General features: G+C 42.7%; 1 protein-coding gene across 1 annotated transcript in view; it reads right to left on the minus strand.

Moving 5' to 3' along the window:
- znf804a (zinc finger protein 804A) overlaps positions 1 to 25,800 on the minus strand; it is a 305,106-nt gene that overhangs the window by 61,884 nt on the left and 217,422 nt on the right. Inside the window, exon 2 of the mRNA XM_080198219.1 lies at positions 8,736 to 8,879. Within this exon, the coding sequence (XP_080054345.1) occupies positions 8,736 to 8,879 (144 nt within the window). The remainder of the gene's footprint in view (positions 1 to 8,735; positions 8,880 to 25,800) is intronic.

The following is a 25,800-nucleotide window of genomic DNA, read 5'->3' on the forward strand; positions in this document are numbered from 1 at the left end:
AGCAGTACTAAACACTGTATCACTGTGTCGCACCGCTGCCCACTACGATTCCCGTGGTGGGCGGGACTGGAAAATTTGCCCACAGTTCAAGAAGAAACATTGACTTAAAAGTAAGGCAATATGCATATTTAGCCAAAAACAAAACATTGGTGTAATCTTAGTATATAAGTAAAAAAAATGTGCATTTCCTCCAATGTAACCTGTATCCATGCTTTATCTGAAATTTGGTCTTGTGCCCCAAATCGGAACAGGAACTCCAACACTTCAGCAACACTGTTACATACACAACTCCACAATAGAGTCTTTCTGATACTGCTTTCACTGTCCTGTCCTTACTCTTCCATGTATAGCTGAAGCTCTTAAGAACTGCTTACTTGGGTAGGATTTTCTGATCCCTAACCGAGTGTGCTACAGGTTACATTCACTGGTCAAGCTTTACTGGTGCCTGTGACTGATTCAAATTAGGAGGGGTATCTCCCATTTGATCACTGGGCTAGGCCACAGCTCTCATTTCACCTGCAAATTGGGCCACGGTAGCCCCGGTTTTACCAAGCTCTCAAAATGAAGAGTTAAACTACACAATGCTTTACACCCTGCCTAATTCAAAGAAACGGTTAAGCTCTGTGTTACAGTTAACATCAGTCCCTGAAGTTTCTGGATGATGTGTTAACAGGAGCAGGTCTCAATAGGCAAGCTCTCCCTGTTCTCCTCATTAAACACAATACTGTGACATGCCATCCATTTAACCATTATTTCCATTTCTTTTATAGTAACTGTAGGTCACAGGTGCATCAACCCGAGATGAAAAGGGAAAAGCTAGCATTTACTCTTTGCGCCAGAGCTGTTAAGCATTAAAGCAACAGTACTGTGACATAGAATGATTGTGAAATTATATTCCATCCTATAAAATCCAGAAGTGGTTCCTACAATGTTCAAAACAATAATGTGCTGAAGAGGGTTTGAAAAGGCGCTGTAAATAGATACATAATATGTTTTTTTTAATTGTTTTAAATAATCTTCAGTATTCCATTTGTCAGGTCTGAACTTCAGGACTTAGTGTAATAATAAACGTGTTAGAAACAGCAGGCTGGATTTTTCGACCTTCCCCAACTGGGCATATTTTTGATCGGGTGGGGAGGTTGCGGGGGAGGGGGGGATGGGGAGATGGTGCTTAAGATATTTTGGGTGACTAGCCAACCAACGTTTCTGCCCAGCCCCAAGCTGACCCCCCAATAATGTGCCAGGCGGGTGGCTGTCAAAATTGGCAGTCTGTCCACCAGATTTAAATGAACAATTAAAGATTAATTTGGCTTGTTAGCAAGCATGCTGACTGGGAAAATACACTTCCCTCACTATAATACAGCTGGTGTGGACAGGCCATCTTCATGGCTTGGATTGAAAATGGTGGGAAGGATGGAGGAAGGATCGGGGGTAACCACCTCCCCCCCCCCCCCGAATTAACATATTACCCCCCCTCCATCCTGCGTCCTTCCTCGAATCTCACCCTCCAAAACACAGCATCCCACTTCCTCCCCACCCTCCCTCTCTGAGCTCTCAGATCCTACTCCACTCTAAAAACTTGGTATTTCTGTGGCAGCCATATTGCTTGTCTTTGTGCTTCTCCTTTCAGAACTGGCTATTAGTGAGACCAGCTGGCAGCTGTTAAGGCTGGGGTAACCTCGGGTCAGTAGTTTTAGCTGGGGTAAGGGCAATTATGAGGCTATTAGGAGTGAATTAGGAAGCATAGATTGGACTAGGAGATTACAGGGACTGGGAACGTCCGAAATGTGGAGTTTTTTCAAGGAGCAGCTACTGCAAGTCCTTGATAGGTATGTCCCTGTCAGGCATGGAGGATTTGGTAGATCTAGGGAACCGTGGTGCACTAAAAGAGTTGAGTCGATGGTTAAAAAGAAAAAGGAGGCTTATGTTCGGATGAGATTGGAGGGCTCAGATAGTGCACTAGAAAGCTTTAGATTGGCTAGGAGGGAGTTGAAGAGTGAGTTGAGAAGGGCTAAAGGAGGACATGAGAAGACTTTGGCTGATAGGATTAAGGAGAATCCTAAGGCGTTCTATAGGTATGTCAAGAACAGAAGGTTGGTCAGGGCAAGATTAGGGCCAGTTACAGACAGCAGGGGGAAGTTGTGTGTGGAACCGGAGGAGATTGGAGAAGTATTGAACCAATATTTCTCTTCGGTGTTCACGCAGGGGGACATGAATATAGCTGAGGAGGACATTGGGTTGCAGGGGTGTAAAATAGACAGTATTACGGTTGATAAGGGGGATGTGCTGGAAATTCTTGAGGGGCTGAAAATAGATAAGTCCCCTGGTCCGGATGGGATCTACCCTAGGATTCTCTGGGAGGCTAGAGAGGTGATTGCAGAGCCTCTGGCTCTGATCTTCAGGTCGTCATTGGTCTCTGGTGTAGTCCCGGAGGATTGGAGGATAGCGAATGTTGTCCCATTGTTTAAGAAGGGGAACAGAGACTTTGCCGGGAATTATAGACCGGTGAGTCTTACTTCTGTTGTGGGCAAGGTTTTAGAAAAAATTATTAGGGATAGGATTTATAGTTATTTGGAGTGTAACGAATTGATTAGAAATAGTCAGCATGGTTTTGTAGTGGGTAGGTCGTGCCTTACTAACCTTATTGAGTTTTTTTGAGAAGGTGACCAAAGAGGTGGATGGGGGCAAGGCAGTTGACGTGGTATATATGGATTTTAGTAAGGCGTTCGATAAGGTTCACCATGGTAGGCTTCTGCAGAAAATGCAGATGTATGGGATTGTGGGTAATCTAGGAAGTTGGATCGGAATTGGCTATCAGATAGGAGACAGAGGGTGGTGGTTGATGGTAAATATTCATCATGGAGTTCAGTTACGAGTGGTGTGCCTCAGCGATCTGTTTTGGGGCCACTGTTGTTTGTAATTTTTATTAATGATCTGGATGAGGGTATAGTTGGGTGGATTAGTAAATTTGCTGATGACACCAAAGTTGGAGGTGTGGTAGATTGTGAGGAAGGGTGTCATAGTCTGCAGGGAGACTTAGATAGGTTGCAGAGCTGGGCCGAGAGGTGGCGGATGGAATTTAATGCGGAGAAGTGTGAGGTAATTCACTTTGGTAGGAGCAACAGATGTGTCGAGTATAGGGCTAACGGGAGGACTTTGAATAGTGTGGATGAACAGAGGGATCTAGGTGTATGTGTACATAGATCCCTGAAAGTTGGGAATCAAGTAGATAAGGTTGTTAAGAAGGTGTACGGTGTCTTGGCGTTTATTGGTAGGGGGATTGAATTTAGGAGTCGCAGCGTCATGTTGCAACTGTACACTACTCTAGTGCGGCCGCACTTGGAGTACTGTGTGCAGTTCTGGTCCCCGCATTACAAGAAGGATGTGGAGGCGTTGGAGAGGGTGCAGAGGAGGTTTACTAGGATGTTGCCTGGTATGGTGGGGAGGTCCTATGAGGAGAGACTGAGGGATTTAGGGTTGTTTTCGTTGGAAAGAAGGCGGCTAAGAGGGGATCTTATTGAAACATATAAGATGATTAGAGGTTTAGATAGGGTGGATAGTGATAGCCTTTTTCCTCGGATGGAGAAAGCTAGCACGAGGGGGCATGGCTTTAAATTAAGGGGGGGTAGCTACAGGACGGATGTCAGGGGTAGGTTCTTTACCCAGCGGGTGGTGAGGGATTGGAATGCCCTGCCTGCTGCAGTTGTAAATGCGTCTAGTTTGGGGGCGTTTAAGAGATCTCTGGATAGGTTTATGGACGAAAAGGGATTGGTATAGGCTAGTGGGTCATTGTTTTTGTAACTGGTCGGCGCAACATCGTGGGCCGAAGGGCCTGTTCTGCGCTGTAATGTTCTATGTTCTATGTACCTCCCAGTGATGGATGGAAGTCCTCTCAGCTAATTTAGTCCACCCCCAGCATGTTATACTCGCAGGACTGCCTTCTTTCAAGCGTGTCAGCTGCCAACCGTCATTTCTTCTGGGGGGGGTCAAGCACCCTACTCACCCTCCCCATCCCCTCATATAATCTATCATAGTGTGGTGGTTTCCAAAATCAAACAAGCTTCCGTATAAACTGATAGGAGAAAAGTTTTTGTTTTAATCACATAACCATAACATTGACCACCCTAAAATATATGGAAAATCAAGGAGGTAAATATTGTAAAAGGCAGTATAGAAATATCACTTAAAATGTTTGGAATTAATATTATTTTGGAATTTGTGTAATTTGTTCTTTTATTATTCATACATGAAACATGGGTGTCACTGACTGACCAGCATTTATGGCGCATTTCTAATTGCCTTTGAAACCAAATGCTAAGCATTTCAGAGGACAGTTGAGAGTCAACCACATTGCTGTGGACCCGGCGTCACATGAAGGCCACACCAGATAAGGATGGCAGATTTTCTTTCCTAAAAATCATTAGTGAAGCAGATGGTTTTTCCGACAATTGTCAATGGTTTTATGGCCATCAGTAGATTCTTAGTTCCAGATATATTTTATTGAATTCAAATTCCACCATCTGCTATGGCAGGATTCAAACCCAGCTTGCCAGAACATTAGCTGAGCTGCTGGATTAATAGTCTAGTAATAATACCACTGGGCCATCATCTCCCCATTCTGCAGTCGTGCGCCTTTGGTTCCCAATGACAATCTTGCGATTTAACCTCAGGCCAATACTCTGGGAGTAATTGTATATCAGCGGATGCTTACAATGTTATAATGGCATTTCTTCATGTGATATTTTAGCACACAATTAGTAAATACCTGCATTACAATGACAAACAGAGGATGGGTTAATGAATGTATGAAGCAGTTACCTATAAATATTGGCAACAGTAATTACTTGGTGTAATTTGAAGTATATGGGGTAAAAATGACATGTATAAAAGATATGCAACTAGCCAGTTCGTAGTATTTTTATAACACAAGAAAATATTTCAAATAGTATTGATGGTAAGTGATTTAGATGGTACAAAAGTCTGAAATGCCTGCAGCGTTTTCCTGGTAAAAGGCGAATTATTGGAAAAAACTGATATTCTAACATGCTCAAATGTGAAGAAATTAAATACGTATAATAACATGTAAAATGCATAAGGCACCATGCTTACTCAGTTACTGCCTAAGATGAGAAAGATATGGCAAGCATCTTAGGTTGAACGATTGTGCTGGTCTGTTAATCTACAAATAGAGCAGAACCTTATAGCTGAATAAGATGTACTTAAATGAGGTGATGGTGCTGTAGTGGTGCTGTCACCGGATGAGTAATCAAGAGATACAGCTGAATTCTCCAGAGACACAGGTTCACATGCCATCACAGCAGCTGGTGGAATTTAAATGCATTTACTAAATTTAAATTAATTGGATTTAAATTAATTACAGAAAAAAAAATCAGGAATTGAAAGCTTGTCTTAATAATGGTGACCATGAAACTCTAACCAACTGTAAAAACCCATCTGGTTCAGCTCTATCCTACAGGGAAGAGAATCCTTATCTAGTTTGGCCTACATGAAACTTCAGATTCACAACAATGTGATTCATTCTGAGGTGATATCAAGGGAAATTAGGGACAGGTGACAAATTCTGGCCCTTGCCAATGATGCACACACCCCATGAAATAGTTAAAAAATGGCACAGTTGTGCTGTTACCTGAATATAATCCAACCAGTCCCAACCACAACAACTGATAAGAGGTAAGCCACTTTAATGTCAACTGATCTTATCGTGAGTGCTTATCCTGTGACAGTGCACAAGCATTTACAAAATCTTACTTAGAGAATTAGCTGGTGCTGGAACTGATTTTGAAGTTGATTCATTGCCATTTCTGGCTGACAACTTCTTGTTGGATCAATTTATACCTAAGAGTGAAATTGGGCCTAAATGGGTAACGTGTGAGAATGAGTTTGGTTCTCACCAGGCAGGGGCGTTGGATTGAATTAGACTTAAGCAGTAAATGAGATTTCATTGGATTGTGCTGAGCATAGAATCACAGAAAGCCTACAGTGTGGAGTGATGCCATTTGACCCATTGAGACTGTACCAACAATAATCCCACCCAGGCCCTATCCCTATAATCCAACATAGTTACCCTGCTAATCCCCCTGACACTAAGGGGAAATTCAGCATGGTCAACCCACTAACTTGCACTTCTTTGCTCTGTGGGAGGAAATCAGTGCACCCAGAGGAAACTCACACAGGCACAGGGAGAACATGCAAACTCCACACAGATACTACCTAAGAGTGAATTCATCTGACAATAAATTAACACTGTTGGTTAGTTGGGATATCTGGTTTGTTGATTGAGTTAATTGACAGGTAAGGATATACAGTAACTAAAAATCAGTATACATTATTCAGTGAGGTGACACGTACAATATACAATTATTATTGAAGTTCCTCTTCTGATACAAAGTCTCACTAAATTTGTCATAATACATTAACGTTGAAAGTCATTTCACTCATCCATTGGGTGAAATGTTCAATTAGCTGACTGGCATTGTACTATCAACTGCATCTTTTATTTAATTATGCTTACATATGTTCAGATCTGTAATCTCCAGAATATTTAATATGGCTTCAAGTGTCTGCTTTCTAATAACATTAAAAGCATTTGAAAGTAAAGACTTTAAAGTTTCTAGTAGGTTACCGGATTTATAAAGGGTCGCTGCTCCCACCTGGTATTATATTATATAGCATTGCAACTCCTGATGGTGTGAGGCTGCAAATGTCAGATGGTCTCCATGTAATTAAACTCAGGTGCCAGTTTGATTAATTACTCAGTAATGCTACTTACTTCAATTGCACAAGTGACAGTATACCTGCATTAGACATTATACTCCCTTTCAAACTGAAAGAAGTAGCATACAAGTATTTTATGAAAGCATAATTTCAAGAACATAGAAAACATATATTGAACTGATATAAAATGAGGTTGTTAATTCAATGACACTTCATCACTATGAAGATACTTTTCATATTCTGCATATGCATATTTCATATTCTTGGGTCACTGCCTGTGTGGAGTTTGCACATTCTCCTCATGACTGCCTGGGTTTCCTCCAAGTGTTCCAGTTTTCTCCCACAGTCCGAATTCTTTTATGGGATGTGAGGGCATTTATTGCCTTTACCTAATTGCCCAGGAGAAGGTAATGATGGTCTACCTTTGTGAAACACTGCAATCCATGCATTGGAGAAAAACGGCAGTGCTGTTAGGGAGGATTCTGACTTGGCAGCAGTGAAGGAAGACTGACCTGTTTCCAAGTCAAGGTGGTGGTGTTCCTGTGGATCTACCTGCCCTTATCCTTCGAATTGACAGAAGTCTCAAGTTTGGAAGGCGCTGTTGAAAGAGGTTTGATGAGTTACCACAGTGCATCTTATAGATGGTACACACTGTATGTCGGTGATAGATGGAGTGAATGTTTAAGATGGTGAATGGGATGCAAGTCGAGCAGGATGCTTGATCTTGGGTAATGTTGAACTTCTTGAATGACGTTGGAGCTGCACTCGTCCTGGCAACTGAAGAGTATTCTATCACACTGCTTATATATGTCTTGTAGATCATGGGCAAACTTTGGAGAGTTACTCGCCTCAGGATTCCTAGCCTTTGACCTGCCCTTATAGCCATAGTATTTACATGGCAAGTCCACTTCAGTTTCTGGTCAATGGTAACTCACAGAATGTTGATAGTTGGGGATTCAGTGATGGCAATGTCACTGGAGAGAATGGTTAACCTGGGGAGATGATTAGAATCTCTCTTGTTGGAGATGGCCGTTTCCTGGCACTTGTGATTCTTGCCACCTATCAGCCCAATCCTGAATGTTGTTCAGGGCCCAAGTTTTTGCTATGACAGACAGCCTCTCTATCATGCCACAAATCCTGGAAATGGTCAGAAATGCTAAGTTCCATCCCTGAACATGACACTGTCCATTTTACAAGCATATGAAATTGAAGCAGAAGGAAACCTTTTGGCCCCCTGAACCTGTTCCACCATTCATTAAGATCATAGCTGATCTGTTTGTATTTCAAGTTCTACATTCTCATTTACCCCAATAACCCCTGATTCTACACCAAACAATAATCTAACTACCTACTCCTTAAAAATATTCAGTGACTCCACTTCCAGTACCTTCTGAGGCAGAGAATTCCAAAGTCGCACAACACTCAAGGGAAAAAAATTCTCCTCATTTCTGTCCTAAAAGAGCTCCGTCAACGATAAAGGATCATCCAGTCTCGAAACGTTGGCTCTATTCTCTTTCCACAGACGCTGTCAGAGCTGCTGAGATTTTCTAGCATTTCCTGATTTTGTTTCCGATTCCAGCATCCACAGTATTTTGCTTTTACCATTTGGGAATGGTAAGGCACGTTGGGGATTGTTAAAAGTAAACATGATGCGTAAAAAAATGCAATAACCCACTGGATGTCAAAGATGTGAAGGGACATGCAAAGAAATGTCAAGCTATCAAAGAACTGTCAAAGGATACTAGGCGAGTTAGCGTGGGGCAGTATGGTGAGTGTGATGTGGGAGGATATGGGGAGGTTGCGGGGTGAAGGCTGGAGAATTGTTGGACACAGACTGCTTCTGTGCCAATTAACATAAGAATTGTCTGCAATATTACTTGAGGATTAGGAATTGCAATGAGAATGTTACCTGGCAGATTGTTCAATGGCGAATGTGTTAAATATGTATGTTCCTGTGGTGAATTCTGGCTGTTATCACAATACAAGGACTGTTCGCTTACCTGCTTGTGAGCATGATCATAGGAGTTGATGTGGTTATCGAATTCTTGATGTTTGTAATACTGTTTGTCACACAATTCACAGTAGAAGTTGGCCTTCAGATCCTCCAAGGCTTTTGCTATTGCTTTTTCCTTTTCAGCGTAGTCCTGTGAAGAAATCAAAGAACTTGTCATTCCAAAGGATGTTGCATTTCAAAACACTCTGGAACCCTGTCGTGCTCAGCTGTACACTTCAGTAATTATGAAGCTCTAAGCTTCTATCTGACTCCTCGTGTGTGAATTTTATTTTCATTAAAAAAGCTCTGCTGAAATAAATATAAGCAATTTCAAACTCAAACATTAATATTTAAAAATGCTTTGTCAGTACGACGCAGAGTCTGTGATATAATAGGATTGCATTGATAGGATCCTGTAACAAAGCAAGACAAAATCGAAACTTGTCATTTTTCTAAATATATCCAGGTCTATAATCACTATCTCTTGAGTTTAAACATTAACTGACATTCAATATATATGGACTGAGATTCTCCGGCCTCCCAACCACGAATTTGCCGCCGGCGGGACGTGGCACATTGTCTACTAGCGGCAGGATTCTCTGGTCCTGCTGCTGCCAATGGGAATTCCCATTTAGTCACCCCATGCCAGCAGAAAACCGGGTGCAAACTGCCAGTGGGACCATAGACTCCTGCCAGCGTAAAGGGTCGGAGAATTCCTACCGTGACATTTAATGACAACGCATTGGCATTTTACAAACTTTAAAGTCCTATTCCATGGTGGATTTTCTGCCCACTGCCCTCCCCCACCAGCATATTTGGAGGTGCGACTCCCCTTCCTGCCCCCCATGTTACAGTGGAGGGGAAAGGAGTCAGGCAGCCCATGTGTCTAAAGGCATACTGAGGCCCTAAAGTGGACATTTGACTGCCACTTACAGGCCACAGCACGCTTCTGTCTCAACTTCCCGTCTGTCTCTGGAGGTAGGGTACGTCAAGCCACCTGGCAGTTTTGAAAGCATCAGGCTGCTGTTGAGATGGGAGTAGGTAGTTACCTCATGCAGAAACAGAAAATGCTGAAAAATCTCAGCAGGTTGACAGCATCCGTGGAGAGAGATCTTGAACCCACTCTCTCCGTACATGGGATTGGCAGCAGACTCAAGAGTAAACAGAAATCACGGTGAGATCACGATCTATGATTTTCGCTGCCCCTCACTGGTGATGTAATCAGGTTCACGCCCATTGTATTTACAAAAATTTACATGTCATTATGTACCCGCAACCCCCCCTCCCCAATCGCCCACCCCCTCACACCATATATTCCCGCCTAGGGAATGTTAGCGAAGTTTATAACAGGTTCACCGTACATGAACTTGTCATGGAGATCTCCCCAGGGCCATAAAAGTGAGTATAGCCCTCAGGGGAGAGGGAGATGGCCAAGCGGTGCCCTGGCAATAACTCATGGCACTGTTCTGGCTCTAAGTTGGCATCATGCCCACCTCTCAGTACCAACTTGGCAGCACCAACCTGTGCCAGGAGACAGTGCCTGGGGCTGACCCCAGCAGGTGTCTATTGGCGGGGGGACTAATTTATTTATGGTGGTGGTGATGGGGGGGGCGAGGGGGTGGTTAGCAGACGTGGGAGCTGGAGATATCAGTGATGTTTGGGGGGGGAAGATGGGGGGCAGGGTGCCCACATTGACTATTTATGGAGATGGGGCAGTCCGATGCTCGTGATATTTTGGGAAAAGGAAGGGGTCAGACCCTGACGGACACTTTAAATTCTGGTAAGATCACCCATAGTATTTTCTACTTTATTGTTTGGAACTAGGAATGTTTAGGTCCCAATCTAATTCTCTCTCAGTAATTACTTCATTCCATTATATCATGCTCTCATTACAATTTCTGCTTGTAACTCATCAATTTTGTTCAGAATAATTTGTACTTTAAACACTGATAGAATTCTAAGCTGCCTCCATTTGACAGGCTACTCATTTCACTCCTTTATCATTCTGACTTATTCTTTTTCACTCTGCTGTTTTTCTCTCTTGACTTTCTGAAAGCTCGTGTCCATCTTGCTCCCTTTTCATGTCCTCATTTTATAATTTTCTCTCCTTATCTCCAGATCAGTTTTCATTCTAATTATTGGCCCATTAAGGATTACAGTGAGCCTATTTGATCTGTTCATGTCAATCCAGTCCCAGATTTGATCCTGATGTTTCAGGAATCTGAATTCCGTTTTTTCCTCCACGGCACAGATTCCTCACCCTTGTCTTAGTATTCCTGTCCAGATAGCTTCGTGGCACTGAGTTTACGAAATAGGTGAATGGACTGCATGTCGGATGAAGAGATACAATAAACTATGACCTTTAATTATGAGGAAAATATGTTTGTATGAATCAATAACAACCAAGATGCAATGTTAAATGGCAACAGTCTACATTGGTATGATCAGCGCACAATAGTAAACGCAACTTAGAATGGATAATAGTTCTTCTGGTCCCAGGTTTTTTTTTTACACTTGTTCTATGACCTCGCCCACCCCTCTCCATTTTGACAGAGGAGGCACTGAGTGACTGTTTCCCCTGGTGGAGGAATCTGGAAGATGGGGGCACGGTCTCAGGATAATGAGATCAATCATTTGGGATTGAGATGAGGAGAAATTTCTTCGCTCAGAGGGCTGTGAATCTTTGCAGTTGTCTAGCCCAGGGGGTTGAGTGTGGTTAAGGTTGAGCTATTTTGGGTTTTATTGGCCCTTGAGGGAATCAAGGGATATGGGAAACTCGTGGGAAAGTGGAGTTGAAACAGGAAGTCAGCGTAATGTTGGAGTTTTAAAAACAGTAACACCTCTAACTACTTCCAATTCTGCTGACAGGTCATTAACCTGAACGTTAGTTCTGTTTCTTAGACAGATGCTGCCTAATTTGCTGTGCATTTCCTACATTTTCTCTTTTCGTTTAAACATTGTTTGTCCTATCTTAAACTGAGGTAAGTAAAAATGGCTTTAGAATTTTACTTTAAAATCGGATAAACATGACACTGGTTGGAATTTTTCAATTGGCGGGGTCTCACTTCCCAACATCTGAAAAATTTCCTGCCAACCGCAAGTGCCCCGCAGCCATTTCATGCCCAAATGTGTAGTAAGGGGCTGCAGGTGGGTCTTCTGACCTTCACTTGGAAGGCTTGGGGGTGTGAAGGGGCATAATTGGGGTCTTGGGGGAGAGACTGGGGTGGGGGTGGGGGGTGAATCTGGAGGTAATCCCACCCTTTAATTTCATGTCCCTCCATTCTACCTAAAAATCCACCACTGGGGGGGAACCATACAACTCTGGTCCTGATCCAAAAGTGTGATTTTAAATCTTTTCCATCTGCAATTTCAAACAAAATTTCAGAATTACTCTCTTCCATCTTCTTCCGTCGGGAAAAAGATACAAAAGTTGGAGGTCACATACCAACTGACTCAAGAACAGCTTCTTCCCTGCTGCCATCAGACTTTTGAATAGACCTACCTTGCATTAAGTTGATCTTTCTCTACACCCTAGCTCTGACAGTAACACTACATTCTGTACTCTCTCCTTTCCTTCTCTATGAACGGTATGCCTTATCTGTATAGCATGCAAGAAACAATATTTTCACTGTATGCTAATACATGTGACAATAATAAACCAAATCAAACAAAATCATTAAAAATTCAGTGTTCTTATCCACACGAAATAAAGTCCTTGTTAGATAATAGTTGGGTTTTCTCACCAAATACAATATGATAAGATTGGTGCTCACTTAATGCTGCCTGCTTTTACCTTGGGCAACACCACCTCTCTCACAAAAATGGCCGAAAAATGCGTTTATCTTATTTTAATTAGAATTGGTCCAGGTTCGGCTAACAGTTCAATTATTTCCACAGAATTTATTCACGAGCAACTGAGCCTTTCAGTTTTTCCAGCTCCATTTGTGTTTTGCTTTCTATGGTATTGCAGTTAGTTCAATACTTCTTGCTCTTTAATATTGATTCATTGCATATCCTGCAGAAGTGGATTGCTTCACCACCAGGGCAATCCTGATTAAATATTAGCTCTGCACTATGGCTGAAAAAAAAGTGGACACTGATTCTTTTCAATGTTTTTCTTTTAACAGTTCTGATGAAAACACTTCAGTTTTCCAGAAAGCTGAATGCCAGAGCATAAATACCAACTATGTATGAAATGCAGATTTAACCTTGAAATATCCTTCACATTAATACTACAGCTGCCCTGTTTCACTTGTTAACCGAGAATAATTGACACAAACCCATAATGCTTTGTGGAAAAATGTTACTGCAACTTTGATACATCACACAAATAATGGAATATTCATTTTTGCTTGGAATAGTATTGATGGAAGGAAATTTTAAAGTTAAAAAGTTTATTAGTGTCACAAGTAGGGTTACTTTCATACTGCAATGAAGTTACCGTGAAAATCCCCTAGTCGCCAAACTCCGGCACCTGTTCGGGTACAGTGAAGGAGAATTTAGCATGGCCAGTGCACCTAACCAGCACATCTTTCAGACTGTGGGAAAAAACCGCAGCACCGGAGGAAACCCCGCCAGTCAAGGAAGAAAACACAGGCAGTGACCCAAGCCGGGAGTCGGACCCAGGTCCCTGACGTTGTGAGAAAGCAGTGCTAACTTTTGTGTCACTCCAAATTTTTGTTATTTATTATAGACATACCTCACATTTCGCATTACTTGTCAAATTTCCATTCTGCCTTTTCAGTATCATCTTTCTATAGGCATCAGAAAAGATGTAAACTACAAAGAAACACCCCCTGGAATGTAAATGCAAACTATTTGTATTATTGAACTTTTTATAGAAAATTGTCTTGTATGTTGTCTTTCTAGAGAAAATTCAATCATGAAGTATCAATAATAATGAGCCTTTAACATTTCTCAAGCTAATAGTTAACTATACCAAATGATTTTTTTAATCCATTGTAGAGATCAAATACATTTTGAATGATGGCTTCATAACAACTTCAAAAAAAAACTTTTTTTTAAGACTTTCTACCCTTGTGGACAACATTCTGTGGAAATGTGCAGCATTTTGGATCTGGGTAACTTACATTGAAAGCAAGTCCAACTCTGTCTTGATATTTTGAGTCGATACAAAGTCTACAGCCTGAAATCCAGGGGAATTTTGAAGATTCCTTGTGTGATAAGGCACTCCCTGATATCGCTTCTGAATGGCCTTGTTCTAATTTTAGGATAAAACTTCCTAGTTCTGGATTATTCCATCAGGAAATATCATTGAAACTTAGAAAATAGGAGCAGGTGTAGACCATTCAGCCCTTCAAGCCTGCTCCAACATTCAGTGATCTAACTCAGTAACCTGTAACCTGCCTTCCCTCTATATCCTTTGATCCTTTTAGCCCCAAGTCTAACACCATCTTGAAGATCCAGCCGGAATGACCAACGGCAAGATTTCAGTGACAATGTTTTGGCCTCAACTGCTTTCTGCGGTAGAGAATTCCACAGGCTTATCACTCTTTGGGTGAATAAATTTCTCCTAATCTCAGTCCTAAATGATTTACCTCATATCCGTAGACTGTGATCGCTGGTTCTTGGCCGCCCCGTCCCCCAACCACTACCCCTACCCCCCATCTCACCATCATGAACATCCTTCTTGCACCAATCCTGTCTAGTCCTGTTAGAATTTTATAGGTTTCTTGGAGATTCTCCCCTTATTCTTCTAAACTCCTGCGAGTATAATCCCAAAAAATGTGATCACTCCTCCAGGAATCAGTCTGGTAAACTTTCTCTGCACTCCCCCAAGAGCAAGAATATCTTTCCTCAGATAAAGAGACCAAAACTACACAGAATATTCCAGATGTGGCCTCACCAAGGCCTTGTTTAATTAGAGCTCCTGTATTCGAAACCTCTTGTTATGAAGCCCAACGTACCATTTACCTTCTTTACCACCTGCTGCATCTGCATGCTTACCTTCTGCGACTTGTGTACAAGGATACCCAGGTCTCATTGCACAAGCTCCTCTCTCAACCTATAGCTAATCAGATCTTCATCTGCCTTCCTGTTTTCACGACAGAAGTGAATAACCTCACATTTGTCCACATTATACTGCATCTGCCATACATTTGCCCACTCACTCAACTGGTCCAAATCACACTGAAGCATCTCTGCATCCTTGTGACATGTTGGTTAAATACATTGGCCATGCTAAATTCTCGCTCAGTGTACCCGAACAGGCGCTAGAGTGTGGCAACTAGGGGATTTTTCACAATAACATCATTGCAGTGTTGAAGTAAACCTACTTGTGACAATAATAAATAATCTTTAAACTTCAAACTTACTTTTCACCATTTTCTTGCTGTCACTGGTAAAATATAATGAGCGTGCTGTCAGGAATGAGTATATTTTAATACTTTAATCTTCTGCTTGCCACCAAGAGAGCAAAATGAACCAACTGGTAGAGAGGCAGACTTGGCACTAGCTTGCAACCTGTTTCTGATGGCTCGGGGGAAAGTTCTTGTTTTTATGCTGAAGTTGCGCAGCACATATGCAAGAACAAAGAGCAACAGCATACGCACGGGCAGGCACACAGCTACAAATCCTACTTTAAAAGTTTACTCAAGCCATATTGAAACGGGATTGTGAATTCAGCTATTTAACTCCGAGCAGTGGATATCTCTGACCTTATCATAAAACACATTCAGCAGACAAAAGTTGCAAGGTTCCCTGGTGATTTCTTGTGGGGAAAAGAATTGATTTTTTTTATACTTCGTCCTGTTTTTGTAATCTCTAATGGCCTATTGTCAAAGTTAAGACATGCCTTGAAATCCCAGTGTATCCTCCTGTTCCTGCACATGACCATGACAGCTAGGTCTTGATGATTATCAGCTACGCAGAGCCAGGTACTGAGGGTAGATACATCTTGGGATTGGAAACCTTCTGGAACAGATGATGAATGCATACAAGTCACTTCTGTGGCAGCCATATTCCCACAAGCATGGATTATGGAGCTGTAAGTGAGAAACTTGCAGGAAGTAATGTGTAAGATATGGGATTAGCTGCCAAAATTCCAGCTGCTCAGTCTGTCATTGGTATTAGCACAGAATCTCGAAGTTTAACTCATTTATTGCTGCATGCCTTTATGAAATGGTGTCACTCATATTCCTTCAATCATCTGAAAACCACATCGTTTGAGTCATTCTAGTCTCTCAAGCAACATTATGGGCGGAATTCTTCATTTTTATTTGGGCAGTTGTGATGGCACTGTTCCTGCTGGCCAGAATAGTGTGAACTCACACTCAATTTTGCACTTGTATTACCTCATTACTTAAGCACAAGTGAATATCTCTCCGAATCACCTTGTGGGTTGGGAGCTGATACTTCTGGCTAGTGGATTCAGGAACAATATGTAAATACGAGTCCAACGCACTCATACCACTCTCTTCAGCCTACCAGTCTTCACGAGATTAAGCAGGATGTCATGAAGGCAGAAACAAAAGGCTACAAGCTGACTCGAGAAGAAGTCTGTACCCTGACTCAACAACCATGCTCCCGAGGCCTTGATCCCAAGAGGCTGGGTGCAGAGACATATCCTCTACCTAAGGCAAGGCTCCAGGAGGCACACCAACCTCACATCCCTGGCCTGGGAGGCTGTTTCCCAGGAGATCAGCACAACTAGGACCCAACCCAGTATCCTCACACTACACAGGAAGCAGATGAATGATCTAATCCACACCACCAGGCTAAGTCCTCCCCAGCTACCTCCATTGTCAGACTCTCATTGTGGCATCATGTACTCAAATAGCGTCACTCTTCACGGATCACACATATTCATTAGTGGGGGACACAAATTCCCTCATAAAGTCATAGAATCCCTACAGTGCAGAAAAATTCAGTCCATCAGGCTTGTATCACCAATAGTCTCACTCAAGCCCTACCCCCATAATGCCATATATTGACCCTGCCAGTCTCCCGACACTAACGGGCAATTTAGCATGTTCAATTAACTTAACCGGCACATCTTTGGACTGTGGGAGGAAACCGGAGCACTCAGAGGAAACCCACGCAGACATGGGAAGAACGTGCAAATTCCACACAGTCACGTGAAGCCGGAATTGAACTCAGGTCTCCGGCTGTGAGGCAGCAGTGCTAACCACTGTACCGTGGAAAACTCTCACATGACTACCATCCCATCTGTCTTGTTGCTCACACTCGATCCTCAGAATGTGAAGGGCACAGCAAACTGCGATTATGCGAAAAATCTTCTGTAGTATGTAACGCAGAGAGTCAGCTGAGAGATCCAGGCATCTGAATCACGTCTTCAGATGTCCTAGTGTCTGCCTCCCTTTCCTTAGCTAAATCTATCATTCTGCCAGAAGGCAACAATAATATTCGTTGTCCTCAGGCCAACATTATTCACCTGTGCAGGCTACAGGACGACTGCCACTCATGAATAGGTCTCTCCAGCCACAACTGATTGCCATCTTCTGCAATGTTGATTGCAAAAATTACATATACCCTGGGTGCCATCCATTGTTTCCAAGACAGACAGATGGGCGACACAGTAGCACAGTTGGGCAGCACGGTAGCACTGCTGCTTCACAGCTCCAGGGTCCTGGGTTCGATTCCCTGCTTGGGTCACTGTCTGTGTGGAGTTTGCACATTCTCCTTGCGTCTGCGTGGGTTTCCTCTGGGTGTTCCGGTTTCCTTCCACAGTCCAAAGATGTGCAAGTTTGGTTGATTGGCCATGCTAAGAAATTGCCCCTTAATGTTCAGAGATGAGGGGATTAGTGGGTATAATATGTAGGGATATAGGGGTAGGGCCTGGGTGGGATTATGTTCGGTGCAGACTCGATGGACCGAAGGGCCTCTTTCTGTGCTGTAGGATTCTATGGTCTATGATGTACGCCATTATCAAAAATAAAACATTCATTCCCTTCCCTCCATCAAGTTGATTCTTTGTATTTGACTGAAATTTTTAGCAATATATAGAGACTATGTATTGCTAAAAACTTCAGCCAAATAAAAAGAATCGTGAAATTCAGTATCCTGGTTAAAGATGTATCCTTTACTTGACCAACAATCAGAGGGAGAGATGAGCACTGGTTAATCCAATGCCTCCCTAGAAGGCTTTGAGCTTACCAATACCACCTTGAGGTTATAATGCAATAGTCAGATCGAGTATAATGTCTCAAGAATTATTTTTCCCACCTTCCCAGTAGTAATGAACCACTCATCCTTAGTACAATTCAATCACTGTCAACAATTGTCACATAATTTAGCCAATTACATTTTACCCTCTGACATCATGGGATTTCAAGGTCCATAAAATCCAGATGCCTCTTCCCCTGTAGCTTAGCAACCCCAAGTGTTTAGCCACAAAGGTCAAAGTTACTGTTCCCATCAACCCGTAATTACGTCAATGGCCAAACTAGACAGCTAAAGTTCTCACGTCTGATCTGAACTGTCTTGTCAGGGAAGCTTGAACAGCCCTATTCATAAAGTGGCTTTGGGAACCATATTATTCATAACTTTTGCTGATAGAAACATGCACATTTTGTGTATTCATTGTTCTAAAGAATGTGGCTCGTCTCAAAATGCTTTTATCCCATCATACTCTATGGTAACCTGCTTTCGTATGGTGTACAGATTGCTTTAAACATACAGCTGCAAACATTTTAAAATCCAAATCCAAAATACATGTTTAAATCAGAAATACTCATTCAAATCTCATACTTAATAAAATCTCATGGGTACGTGTGTCTTTATACAGACAGCACTTCTGTTAGTCCATTAAGTCTGATCTGAAGTCAATTCACTTGATGCTATTGTTTTATTAGTGTCTTAAACCCTGATTATTTGAAATTTCTCTAACCTATTAGAAATTTCTCCAACAATATGCCTGTAACATCCATTGAAATAAGTCTCTAATATTCGCTTCAATCATTCTCTGTGGTCACGAGTTCCACATCCTCACCGCTCTTTGGTTGAGGATGTGGAACTCGTGTGTCTATTTGATTTCGTGGTGACCACCTTATGTTGATGGTCTCCCGTTATGCTCTTCCACACAAGGGGAAACGTTCTCTCTGTATTTATTCCATCTAAACATTTCATAATATTAACAACCTCAATTAGGTCACCTCTCAGCCTTTTTGTTTCAAAAGAAGAGACCTAGCTCGTCAATTTTTCCTGATATGTATATCTATGCATTTTCTGCTGCAATCCTTCTACTTTGCATATTTTCTTTGCATCCTCTCTGGTGCCTCCATATCCTTTTTATAATATGTTGACTGGAACAACACGCAGCACTCCAAGGGCAGTCTAATCAAGGTTCAATAGGAGCATAACTTCCCCAGCCAAGCACAAGGCAAAGCCATAATGGGAGTTGAAAACAAAATGGGAATTTTAAAAATCGAGGAATTGCCCAATCATCGGAGCATTAGAATCTGGCAGCACTGATGGTCATTTTCCTGGATGGGATTTTCCAATCCTGCCAGAACGCAGGATACTCCAGTTCTGCTTAAGTCAATGGATGTCGGCTAGTTCACCACACCCGGCACAGCGGGCCTGAAAATCCTCGCCTGATGCCTTTAATTCAGCTTCAATAACTTGCCAAGCCGGGAGTTGAACTCATGATATTCAAATTACTAATCCAATATCGTAACTGCTAGGCATGTTGTACCAACAATTCTGGCATGCTCCACATAACTTTAAAAAAAAGTAGATTTCCTCCAGTAAGGTTCAGTGAGTGCTGTGATATTTTACTTTGTTGTGAGACATGCCTGAATGGTTATGGATCAGAATGCATCATTTGATGCCAGATTTGCCTGGCAATAGCACATCTATACCGTATGGACTTATGAATGGTGCTTAAAGGAAAAAGTGCTGGATTAAATAACCACTTCCCTGAATCTACGTTGTTATAGTCCTTGTGGAGAACGCGGGCCTGATTTTACCATTGTGTTCCGCCCGTTTTCGGGCTAAATTTGGTAAAGTCGGACATGAGGCGAGTAGCGTGATCCCTGCCCACCTCTGCACCAATTCCCCCTTTACCAAAGCCCAAAAATGGCTGCAATCAGGAACTTGCCTGAAATGTGCGCAACGGCAATTTAAATGTATTTGAACATATTTAAATCGATTGAATGGGCTGCACGCCCAACTTTACTGGCACTTTCCCCTTTATCACTGCATTCACCCATCCAGAATCGGCGCGAAACGGACATGCTCCATAAAGGGCTGATTTGGGCGCTCTAGTTAGTGAGGAGGTAGGTGCTGAGCACCCAATGGCTTTGAGATCGGCTGGGAGGGGAAGAAAGGGATCTGCTGTCATTCTGCCTGAGCTCAGTGGGGGAGGAAGAGGGATCTACTGCCTCTTGCCCGAGATCAGTGGGTGGGGATAGAGGGCCCGCTGCCCCTCTGCCTGATGTCTGTGGGGGTCGGGGGAGGGACCTGCGATTGGTCTGGATGGTGGAGATGTGGGGGGGATAAAGGAGTCAATAATGCTGTGGGGGTGAAGCAATATCTGTGGGGAGCAGGGGGAGGCATTATCTGGCCTGGGAGGGATGTGGCAGGGGAGCGGTGTTCTATTACATTTTATCTGTGCATGCGCAGTTGGAGGTGCTGATTGGAGCTGCAGAATATCAGGCATATTAAGCCCACAGGCTTCTGCAGCCCCATTTGGAATCGCTGATATTTTTTCAGGCAGTGTGTGTGTGGGAGCACCTGAGAACGGGTTTAAAAGTCAAATCTGAAACACTCCCAGTTTCAAGTCTGCCCAGCACCTTGAATCAAAATAGTAAAATAGGGCCCTGAATTTCAAATTCCCAATGGCCAACTTAAAGGAGTTACATTGCAAGATTTCAAATTACTCTAACAAACCAACTAAAAGCAATATGGAGTAAACATTACCTAGTGAGCGATTACTGTCTTGAACTACAGAATAGTTTACTGCTTACTACTTTAATGTGACTGCTAAGCCCACACATGCTCTATCCATGATTCTAATCTTTATAGGAGTCAGTCCACAGCTACTCACACCTTCCACTGTGTTCCCGTTTTCCCAAGTTGCAATGTTGAGTGATTGTTGAAAGGTGCTTCCCTCAATAAAGTTCACTGCAACAATTTCTCCTCTTAGCCTTACCAAGGCAAATATTCCTGATTCCTAAGATTGTCATGAGATGAGTCGATTTGACTGGAGACTTATCCACGTTCTGCTTGGTAGTTCCCAGAAATACACTTCCCTTGCTGCTGGCTACACTATCTGCAGCCTTTGCCACTCTCTGAGACCTCAGTTGCTCTCTCTTTCCCCTTGATTGTTTCTGTTTAAAAAAATTAGACATGGCGATCTGAATATTTACGACGTCAGAAGAACTCTTCATTGGAGATCCAATTCCATAAGTAACACCTGCATCTCCCAAATCCAGCACCCAACATTTTCACCAGGGGTGGAACAGATAAGGATTATAGTTTGCACATCCATGGTTCACAGAGGCAGCTTCACATGTAAAAGTGTAGTTGCTTTCAAACAGATTCAATTTCCGTTAGTGGTATATCCAAAACAGGATGCATAAGCTTTAGACATTTGCTCAAAATGTCTAAAAATGCCAGAATTATTTGGAGAGATAGCGTACCCTTTGGAAGAGGTAAAGTCCCTTTGGAATTGTGAAAAGTAGACATCAACGAGCATAAAAATGGGCACTGGAAGTGTCAAACTGTCAAGCCATTTAAATCCCAACGCTCTTTAATTTTTATTGAAAAGAAATCTCTGCAGTTAAAAAATATCAGTGCTTGCAATTTTACTAGCTACGTGTTGCATAAGCCTCAGGGTTATAGTATAAGTGTTGCATGACTGATTTCACAATCTATAATAATCATAGTGAGGGATTTGTATGTTTAGCTTCATGTTTGTGATGTGGGATTATGAATGTATGTTGTCGTTTTGGATTAAATACTTGAATGATGCATTCATTTTCATTGGCGATTAAGTACTTGAAGGAATTTAAATACTTTGAATGTATCTTCTCAATTACAGTATTTTTGTTTCAAATAAAGTCTGCCTTAGACACTTAGGCAGAAATTCACCGCCGCCCCCCCCAACTCCACCCATCTCCCCCTCCACCTGTGGGTTCTCTTGTGGCAGGCCCAATAAGCCACTGAAATCTCTGTTCTCACTGACAGGATCAGAAACTCCTGCCAACGTGAAGAGCTGGAAAATTCTGGCCTTAGATCTTGATTTCATCTCAGAATATCTCCTGAGGTCTATGCATGGTGGACACTAGGTGAATTGGCGTAAGTGTGTAAGGGAAAAAGGTGATAGGTGGGGGCAATGGGTTGGCATTAAGTTGGTATAGGGATGTAAAGGATCATGGGAGTTGAGTAGAGGGACATACATTGACATAGAGCGTATGAGGGTCCAAGAGGGATGGGAAGGGTTATTGGTAGGTATGGATGAGGCATGAGGAATGGGGGGGTGGGGGGGGTTGGTGGTGGTGGAGAGGGTGAGGACTAGAGGGCTGTTTTTGGTTATCTTTACAGCTATGATGAAGTCCCAGAGCATCAAGGTGGAATTTCTAATCAGCCTCTCTTGGCATCTGCAGCCACTGTCCTTTGGCTGCCTCTGCACTCTTTTCTGAGGCATTGGGCTGGACTTCTGATAATAACCACATCCAGGGACAAAAGTTACCCCCTCTGAGGGAATTTCCCTCAAGTTTGCAGAGTCAAGAATTTTCCCATCTCAGCATTCATGACTAGAAGTGAAAGTTCAGTCTAGAAAGTCTGACCTCAACTCAGCACAGCTGCTCTTTATTTTGTTTTCAGCTAGGCACATTTTGAACCTTGCTCTCAGTAGGTCTCAGGGAAGGGGTTTTCCGCTCCCATTTTGGGGGGTTCAATCGATGGTGGGAGTGGGAAATTCTGCAGGAGTCCCAAAATGCGCTTTATGTCAGCAGGATTTCCCATTCTGATTGTCCCATTCCACCCACCAATGAGGTAAAAGAAATCTAACACTGATTGTCAGGATCCCAATTTGAATATATTCAAATTTAATTATCAGGCTTTATACTGACAGTCCCCTTCCCCAAGTGTCCATTCACATCTACGTGAATCAAGACAGGTCGCCCACGACATGTGCCTGGCGAGTAGAACACACTGGAGGCATGCAGGTGAGTACACCCCCAGGGGAAGGGGTTTTTGCCCAGCTTGTACCCTGGCACTGCCTAGGTACTGCCCCCAGTATTGTCAGAGGGCAGTACCAGGGCAGTGTCAGAGCAGTGCCCAGAGAAGTACCAGGTGGGGTGTTCTGATGGGGGGAGGGGTTCCATGGTGGAGGGTTCTGTCAGGGGGTGGGTTCTGGGTGGGGGAGTTCTATTCTTAATTTTTGGATTTGGGCTTTCTTTAAAAAGAACACTTGTGGCTGATGGGTTCCACATCAATTCCCTAGCTGTCTGCTACACCACTTTGCCAAAAAAATGAGAAAATTTCACCCTTAATGTGAGTCCTTCTGCCCATACAGTAACCAAGCCACCCAGGCTTGTTGTCACATGACCCCCTTCACTACTCTATTTTACCTTGGAATAAAGGGACAGTCACAAAACATAATCATCTCATAAAACCTTGCATTTATAAAGATGAAAAATGATTACTGAAATAATTAGTGTTTTCAACACTATCAAAGCATCACATTGTAAATACCCTATCAATTAACATACTATATCCAATACAAGAAACGGTCTCTCCTTTTCACGTCACCATTAATCAGTCTTTGGCAGCATTATAAAACTCATTCTGTCACAACCAATCTCATGAGACAATTAGGGTTTAAAATTCAGTTAATGACAGTTCTTGGAATACCAATTTTCCTCTGAACGAAGGCTCATTTTTCTAATCAAACAACAACAGAAAAAGCTGGAAAATCTCAGCAGCTCTGACAGAATCTGTGGAGAGAGGGAATAGAAGCTGTCAAACCTGCTGGGATTTTCCAGCTTTTTCGGTTTTTGCTTTAGATTCTGGCACCTGCAGTATTTTCATTTTACCACCTGGCGTTTTCTCTTTTCATCATTCAGGAATCTCCTTTCTCATTGTGAATAGTTTTCCAGCTTTGCTATGTCTTGGGTTAGAAAATTGTGGCCGGATTTTCACTCATAGATGCTAGTATCGTAACTTAACTGGAACAGCTTGGCTAGGGGTGCAGCTAGTTCTGGGGCAAAAGTCTTCAGTAGTATTGTTGGAATATTGTCAGGCCCCTTACTCTTTATAGAATCCAATGTCTTCAGCATTTCTTGGTGTAATGAACTGAATTGGCTGAAGACTGACAGCTATGGACCTCAGGAGAAGCTGGGATAGATCATGTGCTGAGCTCTCCCATCATTGAGGACAAGGATATTTGTGGAGCCTCCTCCTGCTATGATTAGTTGTTTACTTGTTCACCATCGCTCAAGACTGGATGCGGCAGCTGATCCATTGGTAGTAGGATCACTTAACACTCTGTCGATTTCTTTTAATTATTGATTTACGTTTGATTTGAAACACAGGTTTCATGAAGATTAAAAGCCATTACTGCAGCTCCCAATTTTGTCTCGTCATTTGATTGGCTCCAGAAATTTTCCTGTACCACCTGCCATGGGAATTGTAACAGGCAGGACACGGACCATGCATAAGTCCATGGACCTCTGGCGGGATTTTTCGGCCTTGGGGTGAGAGCGATGGAAAATCCCACACTCTCTCTCCACTCTTGTAGAAGTGGAATGTTGACACGCAATTTAGATGACATTTTTCAGCAAGGTCTGATGCATCGTCCACATCTACCCCACAGAAAATTACACTTTGGGTTTTTTCTCTGTGAATTTGTGGAATCGTAGCTTGACAGTTTGACAAGGCCCACACCCTGCTGCGGAAAAGTCAGTAACCATCAGTTTTTATCCCTCTTCTTACAACATCATTTCAAAATCTGGCTCTCGAGCACATGGAGTCCCATCTTCAGTTTCTTGTGCACCTTATGCACTGGCAGCAGCGGCACTGCTATACAGCGACACTGTATACAGCACAACTTTCTTCTATTGTCAATGTGAAACTGTGCAGCAATAGAATACCTATTTAAGTTGGTAATCCAGCAACTGTCCCCAATTGGGGAAGTATTAGAGCTTCATTACTTGTGTATAAAATGGTGTTCCCAATGGGTATTGTGTCTTTACTCTGCCTTGGAAATAGATCTACCGTGAGATATAAGCTGGTTTCAGACTCATTCTTTCCTCAATATACAAATACTGGATTTAACATCTATCCCTTGCTCCCACGCCATTTGGCATGCAAATAGTCCTGTGTTGTAGCTTCATCAGTTTGACCCATTTTTAGATATTCCTGGTGCTGTTCGTGGTATGTCCTCCTGCACCATTCATTGATCCCTGGGTTGATCCCCTGGCTTGATAGTAATGGTAGAGTGGGGGACCTTCCAGGCCACGAGGTTACGGATGGATATAATTCTGCTACTGCTGATGGCCCGCAGTGTCACATGGATGCCCAGCTTTGGGTATCTAGATATTTTCAAAATCTATCCTATTTAGCATGATGGTAAAGCCACACAACATGACAGAGGGTACCCACAATGACTGTGCAGTGCTATCTCCTATCAATACTGACATGGATGCATCTGTGCCACGTAGATTGGTGAAGACAATGATATCATGAGACTTCATGGAGTCTGATATCAATGCTGAGAACTCCGAGGGCATAGGTTGATGCCGGATGGTCCGTCTGGTTCCAGTCCTTTTTCATTTTGTACTCATTCAACACAATTGCTAAGACCTTCAGAAGATTTTAAGAGTCAACTCCATTGCTGTGGGTCACATGCAGGCCAGACCAGGTAAGGATGCCAGATTTCCTTCCCTAAAGGGCATTAATGAATCAGATGAGATTTTACGACAATGGTTTTGTGATCATTGTTAGACTGATGTTTAATGCCAGGTTTATTAATTGAATTTAAATTCCACCAACCGCTATGGTGGGATTTGAACTCATTTCCCCAGTGTATTCGCCTGGGCCTCTGCATTACTAATCCATTAATGGATTTTCTCAGGAGAATTTGT

Source organism: Carcharhinus amblyrhynchos, chromosome 11 (assembly GCF_965287045.1).
Source record: "Carcharhinus amblyrhynchos chromosome 11, sCarAmb.v2.hapA, whole genome shotgun sequence".
In the NCBI taxonomy this organism is placed as follows: domain Eukaryota; kingdom Metazoa; phylum Chordata; class Chondrichthyes; order Carcharhiniformes; family Carcharhinidae; genus Carcharhinus; species Carcharhinus amblyrhynchos.